This window comes from Chrysoperla carnea, chromosome 2 (assembly GCF_905475395.1).
Source record: "Chrysoperla carnea chromosome 2, inChrCarn1.1, whole genome shotgun sequence".
NCBI classification, from domain to species: Eukaryota; Metazoa; Arthropoda; class Insecta; order Neuroptera; family Chrysopidae; genus Chrysoperla; species Chrysoperla carnea.
Window position 1 is genome coordinate 6576507 of NC_058338.1, and position 15373 is coordinate 6591879.

General features: G+C 32.6%; 1 protein-coding gene across 1 annotated transcript; it reads right to left on the reverse strand.

Moving 5' to 3' along the window:
• Window positions 1–888: 888 nt before the first annotated feature.
• Window positions 889–5626, reverse strand: LOC123292319. The gene has a single exon (XM_044872930.1). It carries the CDS (start codon window positions 4778–4780, stop codon window positions 1079–1081), a length of 3702 nt encoding a protein of 1233 aa, XP_044728865.1. The 5' UTR covers window positions 4781–5626; the 3' UTR covers window positions 889–1078.
• Between the last annotated feature and the right edge of the window lie 9747 nt (window positions 5627–15373).

Sequence of the window (15373 nt, forward strand, 5' to 3'; positions counted from 1 at the left end):
TCTATATTTATATTAATCAATTAATTAATTAATTATTCAAAAAATCATTAATGATCAATAATTAATAAGCTATAATAAAATTATTATTTTCAAATAGTTTTTTTATTTTGTACATTTTGATATATTTCTATAATTATTTAAAATAGTTTTTTCTCCTGAATTTAAGTTTATTTTTTTTTATTAATCTGAGTATTATTGAGGTAATTAAATTGCATGATTTTACTTAAAAACGTTTTGTGTACGTTTTAAGTAAAATTAACTGAGTTATATTGTGAGCGCTTTCGTTTTTTTTATTTTGTAATGATATGGATGGCAGTGTAAACTTTTGTCACTAGTGGCGCTACTGTTGATTCATTTTACAGAGGTCAGAAAACACAAGTACGTTTTTATTGAAGATTAATTTTATTTTGGCACAACTATGGCAAACCGGTATAAATATTACTTTGATTTTTGAAACTATAATGTTTTTCGATTTTTAAACTGTGCGAAAATGCATTTTTGGAAAAATAATTCATGTCTGGTAAAGGTACATAAAAATTGTACGCACAAAAAATGTTCTTTATATCAAAAGGATCAACTTTTATTTGAAATATTTTTCTGAATTATTTGTAATTTCGAAAAGAATTGAACAAGTTTAAACCAATATATTTTCCCATCTGGTATGTCTAGTAACTCGATATCTTGAAAACTACAAGAGATACAGAAATATTTCACGCACAAACAATGTTCCTTACATAGAAAGGAACAACTTTTATTAGAAAATTTTTTTCGAAAAATGTATTGTTTAAAAATAATCCAACCCTCGCGATAAAGCAAAAAACTAATTTTCCCCCAAAAATTATTGAAATTAAACATCATGATGTTTTAGAATTTTATGACTTTCTCATCTTTCCAACCCGATGTTTAAAAATGAAAGACGCAAATCGAAAACGATTGAACATAGTTTCAAATTTACAGTTAAAAGTGACCTCTGTAAAGCGATTGAACTATAGCAAGTTTTTTTATTAGTACTTCGTAAAAAACAAACCGAAGAAACAAATGAAACCGAATTTCGAGGTAAAACGGAATAATTTATTTTTTAAAAATTACCAGTGTTCCCACCATTATTCGAATTAATATGACTTTGTGTTTGAGCCGTCGTATCGAATTTCCGATCGTCTTGCGTTTGCTGTGATTGCGATTGAATCTGTGATTGTTGTTGTTGCGTTTGTAATTGCTGTTGCTGTTGTAATTTGGAAGTTTTCCTCGTATGCGTATCACAATGTTTGACCATATGATCCTTCCGGATAAAACCTTTGCCGCATGTATCACACGCGTACGGTTTATAACCGGAATGTAAACACATATGCCGTCGTAAATCGGTTTTATGATTAAATTGCTTCGGGCATTGTTCACATTTATGCGGTTTATCACCCGCATGCTTTTTTAAATGGATATTATAGTTTGTGTTATCGGAAAATCGTTTTCCACAACGGCCACACTTGAATGGTTTATCACCTGAGTGGAATGTTTTATTATGCTGCGTTAAATAGCATGCTTTGTTAAATATTTTATCACAATCTATACATTTATGTACACCACTACCGGCTGCGCCATTTAACGCTGCACCCCCGCCGCTGCCCCGTTTACTCTCCATCCGTTTGATATTTAACGGACTACCAGTTGATGTAATTAATGGACTACTTGTTTCATTCTCAATCTCTTCACGCTTTATCGATAAATTTGGTGGTGATAATGGTGATAATGACGATGATGATAAATCTTTATCGTTGATCATCGTTTGATGTTGATTATAATCGATAAAATTTTGATTATAATTGTTATTATTTGGTGATAATATTAATAATTTATCACTGAATTTATCACCAAAATTATATGTATTTTGATCGATTGGTTGTAACACTGTTATCTGTTGATTCTGTTGATAAAAATGATGATCGATTGGTGATGAACGATAAATAATATGCTGATAATTATTATTGTTTGGTGGTGTTTGATCGGTACTGCTAATTTTGGTATTTTCATCAATTAAATCGGGTAAAATAAATTCGGATTCTTCATGATCGTTATTATGTTCATTCGTGTTATCATTTGTTGTTGATATATGATAAGATGATGTTTGTGATGACGAGTCCGTTACCGAACTCGGCCCCCCCACGTTACTATTAATGATTTGTACACCTAATTGATTCAATGGTTGAACACCACTTAGCATTGCAAATTGTGCAAAACTAGGTAATGGTCCACAATTATTTTCTTGGCTTGATGACGTTGCGTTGGTGTTACAAATCATGTTTGTAAAATCTTGCTGTTGGTATTCACCAATAGAATTGTGGCTGGTGGTGGTTGAAACCGGAAGCTGTTGCTGCGGTAGAGTGTTGCTGTTGATAACCACCATAGTTGGGTGTGTAACGTGGGGGGACAACTCGTTTGGGTAGTTCGTGATTTGATGTCCCGGATGATGGAAAATTGATGGACTGTGATGTGGGGTGCTGGATGATGTCCCCATTACTTGGTGACCCCCCGATGTGGGCATGATATCCATCATAGGCTGGTTTATTATGTTGAAAGGGGGCAGCAATTGATGGGGATGATGTGTCGTTGTGGTGGGCGAAATTTGCGGATGTATATTGGTGGAATGGTGGTGTTGCGGTGAGAGGTGAGAAAGTTGATGTGGGATATTGTGGGTGATGGGGGTGGAAGTTGTCGATGATTGTTGTAGTTGCAGGCCCCTCGAAAGTTCGTTGATGGCTGAGGGACCTGCTTCCCCGTTTGGGGGACTCCCTGATGATAAATTTGTTAAATTTGGACTAAGGGAATTTTGTGAGATATTCGGCGGATGCCTATCGTATGGTCCACTAGGAGGTTGTTGTAATAAACCCGGATGTTGACCTCGCGAATCGTATGCTCCGCTGCCAATGTCATCACTGTTTGTATCATCACCCGAACCACCACCGCTTGTGGTTGTTGGAGGTTGTGATGGTGGGCCTAAATGGCCACCGCCACCCATCATCGTTGCACCCCCAGGTGATTGAGAATTGACATCATGTTGTTGTTGTTGCTGCTGCTGTTGTTGCTTCTGTCGATTTGAATGGTGATTTGGATCTCGCGTCGGGTGATGGTGTGCACTGATAGGTAGCGTCGCTGGATCTGGTTGCCCAGATGATTTGACAGCATTCTTATGCAACGTCGTATTGTAATGTCGTTTTAAATGTCCCGAACTAGTAAACCATTTATTACACGCGGAACAATTATAAGTTTTTGGACGACGCGCTTCATTTGATTTCCAATTTGCACCACCTTTTGTTGTAATCGGTGTTGGTAAATTTGATTGTTGATTAGAAACAATTTGTGTCGAAGATATTATCGGTGGTGATGGTTGCACGGGTATATGTTCGTAAGGGCGATAACCAGGACCTCCTGGTCCCGGTCCAGGTCCACCTCCCCCGCCTGCACCTCCACCCAATATATTATCATGGTGTGTTGTTGTGCTCACATTTTGATGATGATAATCATTATTTGTGATTTGATGGGGTTGAAATAATTTCGGTTGTTGATCAAACATTTTATGCTCTTCGTTACCCCCACCCATTCCGTTGTACATTTTGGAAGTTTCATCGTAAGTTGTATGTGGATGCGGATGAAACATCATTTTTTGATGATGCGACGGTGGTGGCCATGTTGATAACATGGCTGACACAGAATGTGGATTATGATGTCCACCGCCTGCACCCGCCATAGCTGCTAATTCAGCTTGCTGTTGTCGCTTCAAAGCATCTTGTTCCTGTTCCTCGGGTGTTTGATACACATGCACTTTTTGCGAATCTAAATCTAAGATTTCCGCTTGCGGTTCGCCATCCTCTTTTTTCACTTTTGGTCCCCCGTTCGTCGGCGGGAATTGAAATTGATTTGGAAATGGTGTATTTGGATGAGCTATTTGTAAATGTTCAATTAATTGTCCTGCTGTTTCACATACGAAACCACATTTATCGCATTGTTTTGGACTTGGCGACGGTGTCGGTTGTGAGTTAGTTGTTCCCACACCCCCGTATGGACCCGTACTACCGATACCCCCAACTGGACTATGATTATTCGAAGATGATGTAACTTGAGCATTTGGATTCTGATATGGTTGATAACGATGATAATTATTTGTTGGGGCTTTATTATTTAAATAATCTTGCGCATATAATTGATCAAAATATTGCGTTTGATCAGGTGGTGGTGGGGGGTATTGTTGTAAATTTTGATAATGTGGATGAAATGGTGATGCTAGCATTGTTGGTGGTGTTAGTCCATCATTTGGACCCCCTGCACCACCACCTTCAGTTTTGATATGAAATTGATGAAAATTTGGTGAAAAATTTGTGGGTTCATTTTGATATGGGGATGGTGCACTATGGTAACTTTGTGGTGTTGCTGGATGACCACTGTTACCTGCACCCCCAGCACCACTAGGACTATCTGGAGGATTTTTATTATTACTACTTACAATTGTATTATCACTTGAATCTGCGGCCGCTTGTGCCACCGACGATGTAATTAATTCACGTTTTATTTTATTATTATTCGCCTCTTCCCCGCCAGATTGTTGTTGATTCGCCGCTTGATTTGCCCATTTCGTTAACAAATTCTCCTTATGATATTGTAAATGTACATCCAATGATTGTGCCGAATCAAAATAAACACCGCATTCTTTACAATGATATTGTGTGGTCCTTTGTTGTTGCTGCTGCTGTTGTTGTGATTGTTGATAAATCGGTCCGTTATTACTTGCCATAATAAATATTCACTCAAATTTTTATAAATAATGTTCAAAATAAAAAAATTTAATAAAAAATTCGTTACCACGTCGTTTATTTATCATTATAAAATCATTTCGAAAATTTTTTTTAAATCAACAACAAAAAATTAAATTAAAATAAAAAATGTACGTTTTTTTATAAAAAAAAGAGTTTTTAGCCCATGATTAATTTCGTTGATTTCAACTTCAAAAAAAAAGTCTTAAAATAAATTAACTATAAACTGTGTAAACACGTCGATGTACGTGAATTTTCATGAGCGAGCTTTAATTAATCAAATAACGCACTTGAAAACACTACGCGCGAAATTTAAATTTAAAAAAATAATATAGTTTACTAGGTGAACCAATTGCAAGTTTTAAAAGCGATGTGCACTATGAATGTATACACGTTTGATTGTATCATAACCACACATCATTCTCTATCACCACACACTTTAGACAAAAAAAAACTTTTTATTCTTTTTAACTGCACGGAAATATGAACGCGTTCGTCAAATGTTTATTGCACACTTCACTGTTGGTGTGACGCTCTGCAAAGCTCTGTGTGATCTCTCTGTATATGTTCACTTTGTAAACTATGTGTACACGTTCACGTTCTTCGACCAACACTGTTACCACTGAACACACGGATGACTGTGACTGTTGGTGTGTATTGTCCTGTTAACTTGTAGTTACTTGTTAAGTGACTGGACTTGGACTACACTTCTCACCGGTAGTTCGGTATATCTCTAGAAGCTGTGTATATGGTTTGAATGTCGACTAGCGACTGTTGTCTGAGATACTTGAGTATATGCCGAAATTGTGGTCCAAGAAAGAGATGTAGACGTTGTGTTTCGCACACAACTGATACACACACATGTAAGGACACGGACACCCTCTTCGTTCTAAACCAATCGTATTATATAAATTCATATTACTGTATTCTTATTGGTTCGAGTGAGATGGTGTATATTTTGTGCATTATTTTTCAAAAAAATATAATCAAAAACTGTTTTACATCTCTCTTTCCTTCTTCCATTATGTCCATCTCACTTGTTCGAATACAATTTTTAATGATGTTTTTCGTTTTGTTTTGCTTGGCTATGTGTGTTTTTGTTTGTACTTTTGCGAAGCTGCTAATGCAAAGCAATCAATTTTAAAGGTCATTTATATGTTTTTGTTTTTTCTTAGAATTTATTAAATATATACAACTGTCAATTTTTTTCTGTTTTTTTTTGGTTTTTAGTTTTTTTTTTTGAAACAAAAATGAGAATATTATTTTTTTTTGAAACTTTTGTATATTGAAAAGAAAAAGATATTTAAATTTTGAAAGTTGAACTAATACAAGTGCGCTTTTAAGATTATTTAAAAAAATAATTTTAGCTTTTGTTTTTTATTGAAAAATTTTTAAATTAAATGATGAGATAAATAAAATTCAAAAGAATCAAGCGACTTCCATAAATATATGATTAATTGCAATTATATTTTTATTTTTTATTTAGCTCAATATTTCAAACTTATTCTTATTTCGTTATGTTATAAAAATAATTAGATCTTGTCTCCGAAATCTTAATGATAACGGACGGATGCCCACTTTTGATATCCAGGAAAGCTCTGTGCTAACAGTTTTAACGTCCATATGGTTTTAGCGTCCAATTATGGTCAATTATTACATTTTCCCGAAAAATATAATTGGAACCCAAAATTTAAAGCTAATTCGAATAACTAATTTCCATAAATACCCAGAAACAATTAACCTTTTCCCCTAAAAACTACTCCATAAATGTCCTTTTGTATTTTAAAATAATACAATTCCAGAATATTTTATGTTTTATTTATAGCATACTTTTACAAAAATTATTATTATTACGCAATCTATTGATTCTGATTCTTTTAATAATATTTACATCGAAAATTGAACTCGTTTTATTATAATAACATTTTTTAAATATATTTAACTCTAAACTGCGGGCGAGTGTCGACTGAAATAATTTTTAAACGTTGTAATTAAAACGTGTTGGCATGTAACTTGTAATTCAAACGTTGAGAGTCAAGCAAATATTTCCAGAGTACTTAAACCCAAGTGCAGATCCACTATTGTGGACACGATGGTCCTATGCCACACTCTCCTCTCTCATGAGACGAAAGTTTTGATTGAAACGAAAAACTTAGATTGAATTCAATACCCGTAAACTTATTTTTGGAGCTTTAAGTATGTCAAGTTAAAAAGATACTCCTTTGTAGGAATGCACTATATCGCCACTATGGTCGATTTTCGGGTGGTTGTGACCATAACCTTTTTTTGAGGGATGGATTCGCGCCTGTTTTAACCGCTTTATAATATATTGTTCAAAGCACATATCATTTTTGGCAAATATGCGTTATTTACCTCGAAAAGAAAACGAATCATACATAGACGTGATTATTCAGGATTACTGCCGGTTTTCTTTTTCAGGAATACTTAATTAACATCCATGATATTCTTGATCAGAAATATCCTGGCTTTATTGCGTATCAAGTATAATTTCTCACACATTCATAGTCTCTTAATACCTTATAGTCAATTGTGTTTCAATATGCGCGTTGTCAGTTAAGGGTCAACGAATATTCAAAGTAAAGTAAAAATATTTTTTGTAATATTGTTTTTATAAAAAAAAATTTTTTTCTATAAATTAATTATACAAAAGTAATTTAATTATTTTGTATTTAATTAATTATTAAGAAAATATACTTATTAAGTTCTTTTAAAATATTAAAAATAAGAAAAATTGGTAAATTAAAGGGAAAACATTCTTAATTATCGGTCTTATTAAAAGAGAGGGTTAAAAACACTAGGAGACCTTCAATGGGAGGCTTATTAGCGTTTTATCGAATGAATAAAACTTGTAAAAGGCGAAAAATTGCAAGTTTTCCTTGCAAAATCAAATCATGATAGTTTTGATAAAAACATATCTGTTTCGAAAAACGAATTTTTCGGTATGTTAGAGAGAAAAATTTCAGCTTGATATCTCTTTTCGTTTTTGAGTAATCGTGATGACAGACGACAGACAGACGTACAGATAACCGGAAATGAACTAATTAGGTGATTTTATGAACACCTATACCAAAATTTTGCTCATAGCATCAATATTTTTAAGCGTAACAAACTTGGGACTAAACTTAGTATACCTTGATATATTTCATATACATGGTATAGAAATATACTGTAATCATCTTACGGAATCTCACCTAATAACTCCCACATCAGAAGCCATATTGTTCTAGGAAATGGCACGTAAAAAAATCCATGAACTCTAACTCTAACTAACTCTGCCGCGTGGTAAATAAGCTTCCGATTCGATGTGGAGCATTTTCTCTCATTGGACATATACAGGGTGTGTTTTTAAACTTGGTACCTAATAACTTTTAAATATTTGTGGATTTTGGTCACTGTTTGAGTAAAACAGTAAAAATCGTAAAAAAATATTCTTGATTAATGAACCGAAGAAACCAATAAACCATTGACTAATCTCATATTTATTATAAATTATATTTTTAATAGTTTCTAAAAGTTTGAACCGAAAACAAAAAAGTCCAAAAAATTTAGTGGTTTCTTGATTGAATTTTATTTGTTAAAGTTGTTACATGCCGCACATCGCGTTGCGCTAACCGCCGCGCTGCATGGCATGCAAGATTGCAAACAAACAAACAAAAGCGCACATAAAGTTTGGATTGGATGATCGTGAAGTTTATTAGGTGTTTGTTTGCATCATTTGAGAATTTAACTAATTAACCGTGTGATGATTCAAGGTCTTTACATCACACTAGTTCATGTTCAATCTGAACGATGTTGTTTTATTCAATTGTCTGGATAGAAAGTTGGTGGTTTTCAACTAGAAATCAACCAAAACATTTTTACAATAATACAGTGGAACCGTGGTAATCCGAAAAACGTTTTGCAAAGCAGTGTCGAATTATCGAATTTGTTACACTATAGAGTACAAACCCACTGTAGCCCGGAAAGAATACCTTGTATTCCGATAAATTTCATTTCAAAGTGATAAGATTTCAATCATTTTCTAATTTCTGCCACGAAGAATTCATGTATTTATAATAAATCTGCATTGTTATTACCGTTATAGTTATGTCGGATTACGAGGGGTGCCAGATTAGACAGGGCCCGGATTACTGCGAGTCTACTGTAGTTGGCTCTGTCCCAGACCCTTCTTTTATACTAGGCACTCTGGCCAAGTACCTAGGCGACCAACAAGGTTACCAAAAATAATTATTTGGAGCCGTCATTCCATTCTAAGCAGAAGTCCGTCAGCACTCGCGTCAACCGTTCGGTAATCTTTAGTTCAGTGGTGAGAGATATACTTACGCGTTCTGCGTATGCGTCAAATATTTCGCGATATTCTATTTGTAAAACATAACCTCTACATAATTTTAAGTTGATTTTCTGTACGGTTTATTAGAAATGTTTCTTTTTTTGGTAAAATTTACATGGTTTTCAGAAATGTTAAAATTTTGCTTAAGTTAAACCGTTATAGATAGAACAAAAGTTTCAATGTAAAAAATATTCCTTATAAGAAAATAAACAACTTTTGTTTGAAACAATTTTTCGTAAACACCATTGATTTCTCGTGAGGGGGCAAATTAGGGCAAAACTTTGTGTTTTTGTCTATTTTCCTCAAAAATATGGCAGATTGAAATTTGCAGGTAGCTTCAACTAGCAAAGGCGATGTAAATTTGGACCATTTAGGGGAGTGTGAAACTATGTCTTGCAAGCAAGTTTTGCTATCTGCGTAATAGATATAAAACTGAAAGTCCGAAAATTTTGAGCACAACTTTCTTTAGCTTGCAAAACGTAGTTTCACACTCCCCTAAGGTATCCAAATAACATACCAAAAAAGCAGCTTTATACCGCGTTTTGCGATTTTATTGTAGAATTTTACTGACATTTTATTGTAGAATTTGACGGCCAGAAACTAGAATGTTTGATCGAAAGTTATTTCTCATACTGAACGTACATAGGTTCCTTTATCAACGACTACACCGTGATTTATTCAATTCAGAAAGTGATTAGTCTGACCTCAAATGATTATATTAATCACGGCTTGCTTATTTAATTTTTTTTTTTTTTAGAATAATGATATGTTTGTTTGATGATGGTGACTCACCTCCCAAACTACATCCATCCAATGACCTCCATTTCCATTCTTCGCCATATTATTATTATTATTATGATTATGTATATGTGCAACTCTCAATGCAGCCGCGGTTTTGCCAGTCAGTCATTTAGTCAGTCAGTCATTCAGTCTGCCTGTCTGTCGGCTGAATGTTAAAAAACTAACATCAAAGTGCATTGACATGTTGCCGTTTTTTTTTTTGATGTTGTTGTTAAATTTTAATTTGTATAAAAAAAAAAAGAATCTTAATAAATAATAGCACACGTTGTTTTAATTTGTTTAATTCGATTTGCATTTGTATATTAGTATACGGAAGTCATTGTGATGTGTCTTTCGAGGATTTGGATTCGAAATTAATTGCACCAAATTTTGAATTTAATTTCCCCGATGATTAAATTAATCAAATGATCGATTGCATGCATAGGCAGCTTTTAAAAGTTTCTTGAGTAGAGAAACTTTTGAAATTGAAGTTTTTAGTTTTTGTCCAAATACCTGCATAGATCGTATTATAGTTCAGAAAAGCTTGAAAAAAGCACTGTCATGGAAAATATCCGAGACTTTCATTTGGTTCACGTGTCGAAAATTCGTTTAATTTTTCCAATCAGCCACAACTGTCAGCTTTGTAATGCTCTTGGGTAGGAGCTTTGTAATGCTTTTGGGCAGCTTTTATTTGTTTTGTATTCATATATTTTGGAAAAATCGCAAAACGCGAAGTAAAGCTGCTTTTTTGGTTTATTATTTCGACCCCTTAAAGAAGTGGGAAACTGCATTTTCCAAGCACAAAAAATTTTGTGCTACCTGCGTAATTCGTGAAAAACTACAAAATTTCGGGACTTATTTCAGTTTTTGCAGTTCAATTTAAAAACTATGAGCTTTTGACATTAGTTGCTATTGTCATTTTGAAAGTATAATAAATTTGAAACAATTGAAGCCAACGCACAGCTCTCTATGTCCAAAAGCTTATGAGATATGATGCTTGAAAAATTTACATGGTTTTCAGAAATGTTAAAATTTTGAATTTTTTTTAAACCATTAAGTTTAAATGTAAAAAGTCCGAAAATTTGAAGCCCAATTTTTTTTTGCTTGCAAAACGTAGTTTCAACTTCTCTTAAGTGACCCAAATAACATAATAAAAAAAGCAGCTGCGATTTTAAAATAGGATTTGACTGGCGTCAATAAATTCACTATCTCCCGACTTTCCGAAACTTTAAGGTGACAATCCTAGTCTTCAGTATTTTGAAAACTATAAACCATTAAAATATCGAAAATATTAATCTTTCCAAATTAATTAGTTCGAATATCACAAAACCTGTGTATTTTTGTAAAAGTATGAAATCATAGTTCCCCCAATTTATTTGATGAAACATCTATCGAATACTATAGTTTTATATTTCTGAGATCCGTAGCTTCCGGAACACAGGTGTTATTTTCAAAAATTAACTCTTCATATGTATTCAAGTTTATTAAAGATTTTTATATACCTGCGTTTCTTATTTCCTTCGTTTTTATGTGTCCTTATTAAAAATTCTGTCTTTTCATTGATCGGATTTTGTTCAAGTGATCTTTCAGATCAATTTGTGATTTTATTTTTTTCATGAATTGATTCAAACACTCATATCCGGAACCATATCTCTCCATCGGAAATGTATTTTAGATTCAATAAAATCCGTTATTGAGCATGAATAATTTTTCTAGGTCGCTGAAAATCTACAAATCCGATGTCATATATTACAAGATTCTGTTGCGTATTCCAAAAATCATGGAATTTTGGACCCGAAATTCCACTTTTGGCATAAAAAAACGGAAAACTAAGTATTTATCGTCCAAACTATTATGTAGGAGGTAGTTTTGGTCGCTAGTTTCGAATCTGATATCAGATTAACGACTTATTTCACGTATTCCGAAAATAGTGCCATTATTGCAAAAGACTTTAGCTTTTTTGCTACAAACGGTAACTAAAAAATGAAATCCTTGATTAAAAATGACACGATTTTCGGTAGACGTGACAGAATTCGTTAATCTTACATCAGATTCGTAATCAGCGGCCAAAAATTCCTCCTAGACAAACGTTGGGACGATAAATACTTAGTTTGCCGTTTTTATGCGGAACAATGAAATTATTGTGCAAAAAATTTTCGGAACACGTGACAGAATTCGTTAATCTGGCATCAGATTCTTAATCAACGACCTCAAATACCTAATAGATAATATTTTGGACGATAAATACTTAGTTTTTCCGTTTTTATGCTAAAAAGCAGGATTTTGGATCAAAATTGGCATGACTTTTGGAATACGTGACAAAATTAGTGTTTTCGGGCATCGGATTTATGTTCTGTCACCAAAAATACCTACTATATAACAATTATAAACCAAAATAAGCATTTCAGGGGACATATGCCTCCCGCTGGAACTATATGTCCCATTCTCACTAGGCTAAGTTGGTTGAATGTTCCTTGAGGTCCTATAAACACGTTCCAAAAAGTTTCATTTCATTTTCCATTTTCGACACTTTTTTCCGGCTTATTCATTGTATTATTAATCAGTTTTTTTCTATATTTTAAATTAAATATTATAAATTTAGTATAATTTTGGGAATCTGTTCCCCATACAATCTTAAATTCATTTTGATGTGAGTTGTGTAAGCTAAAAACAATAATTTCAAATTTTTTACGATGATTTTCTCTTAAAAAATTTATACTAATTTAACTCAAACGCATGTATGACATCATAAATTTTAAATTTGTTGAATAGAATTTCAAAATTTCTCATGTGGTGTTTTCTCTTCAATATATTTCAAAAACTCACATGTTCACATGTTTCTCACAATTCTTGAATACGACGAGCTGCTGCTGTGGTGTTTTTAGTGAATTCAGCATCTTTTTTGAATAGTGTTGTACTTATATCTAACTGTTTATTATTTAAGTATCTTAAAAGAAATTCTTTTTTTTTTTTACCTGCTATAGCAGAACCCTCCCTCTTTTTGTATTTTAGATTTTTTTTTGAATAGAAGGTTGCTAATAAAGTATAAAAGTTTCACAAAAATGTGTGGTGTTTAAAAATTATTTTCAAAAAAAAAAGAAGAAAGAATCAAAAATAAATTTAATTTACTTTACAACAAAAATTTATCAAAAAATTCTTTTAATTTATGCAAACTTAGTTTTTTTTTTAAATCTTTCTTGAATTAGACCTTTTATTCTTACGTAATCAACACTTTCTCAAAAAGGATTTTTTGTGAAAGTTATAATCTTTGATGATGTATGAGAAACCACCTTTTTGGTTTTGCTGACCTTTTTTTTTTTGTGTGACACGCTAAAGTATTTATCAATCGTTGCTATAAATTTGAGGGACGTCTGAATTGAATTGAATATATAATTTGGGTTAATTTTTAGTTGTTTGATCTTGTTTTTTTATATGAACATCGAACATTCATGGATAGTAATTATAAATCGCTTAGCAAAAATATATGGACTATACATGGGTATGGTTGAATTTTCTTATACAGATGACACGAACGTCAGCCCTGGATCTAGGGAGGAGACCAAATCGGTGCCTTTCCCCCGGAAATCATGAATCTGATTGAAAAAAAGAACGATTTCAAAAAGCCCACCTTGCTGGTTTTTGAACGTATCTTATGTTGATTTATGATCAAATCCCATGTTGGATCCAAAGATCAGCGGATAAATGAGCCAATCTACTACAAAAATATTTAAAAGACTTGAATACAGTTGATTTTTGCCAAGAACTTGACGCGTTAAAAGGGTAATCGAAATTAATGAAAACTCGAAGTAACTTGCAAGAAGCGTTTCCTAATACTAGTACAGCTTTAAACTAAATATTTCAGCAAACCGAAAATAATTAAAACCTATCTGCGTTCAACGATGAGTCGGGAACGTCAATTTAGCCTCGCGAATAAGGAACTGCCGCGTTCACAGGTTTTGATTGCAGGAATCGTTCAATAGGTTATTAAAGAAGAATTTTTTCTGAAGGAAATATATTGCATTTTTTTATGAAAACCAATTTTTATTGCTTATGAAAAAAAATTTGTAATTCTATAGTTTAGCTAGGCCCATAATATTTTCAATTTATCTCATTTAAAATAATGTATGAGCGGCATTTGTGTCTACTGAAAGTGCTTAATAAATTTTATATGGATTAATTAATTAACTTAAACGTATTCGAAAAAGGTCGAAAATTCAATTTACACATCAATTGACAAATAGAGCCGGTTCTTAATATTTTGTCATTATTTTAGTCTGTACTCAAAATTGAAATATTTGAATACATTACACTATTAAATTATCAATTTATCCAGTTTTTACATTCCATAACACTGTAAAAAAGTTAATTTTAACTAGTGTGCTACGGAATGTAAAAACTGGACAAATTGATAATTTAATATTGTTTATACAGTAGAATCTAGATAATTTAAAGTCCAAGGGAAACACAAAATATTTTAAGTTATAGAGGTTTTAAGTTATCAAGTGTCTATGTTAGGTAAAGGTTAATATAGAGGTATGTACATGTTTCTATGTTCCCTAGTTAATATAGAGGTATGTACATGTTTCTATGTAGTTACTGAGGGCCTATACAGAAATTATTTATTTAAGTTATAGAGGTTGCGTATTTTAAGTTATAGAGGTTTTGGGCTCTGATGGGAAGGAAACATAGTAATTTTTGAAGTAACAGAGGTTTTTATGTTACCGAGGTTTAAGTTATCGAGATTCTACTGTATATTCAAAGATTTCAATAAACTACCTCCGATATTCCTATAAATAACGAAAATATGAGGGTGTCTTCATCTTAAATGTGACACACTGTATATATAGATATAAATAATTCCAAGATTCAATTGGCGTAGGTATAAAAACAATAGCTTCATCGTTATTTTTCGAAATAAACGTGAAAGAGAATTATTGGATTAGGATATAAAAGTTTTTTGGAGGAATTCTAGTGCCATTCAGATTAGATACCCAATTCATTCATCTGGCTGGCTAAGGACCTATCTAAAACACTTTGTATATAATATAAATGCTACTGAACATCAAGTGTAATCAAGTGTAAATATAAACCATAGATAGAAGGATTCTGATTATTATTTCTTTTTTTTTAAAAAAAAAGGACCTTATTTTAGGAATATATTACCACAGCTGTACCTGAACTATGTAAAACAAAATTAATATTAAGGTATTATACAAAAAGTATATAAGTCATACAGGCGCCACTTTTTATTTAGACATTTGATCTCTGTGTTCTTTTAGATCATCTCTAAACGCCCCTCCGTCCGACCTGTACTTTTTGCCAAAAAAATAAATCTATTTTAATTTTTTTTTCTCTTCAAATCAAAAAAAGCGTATCTAATCTAATGACAGAAATTTCATTATTTTTATGGAGTTCTATCAATCTTTCGTAAAATATAAATTGA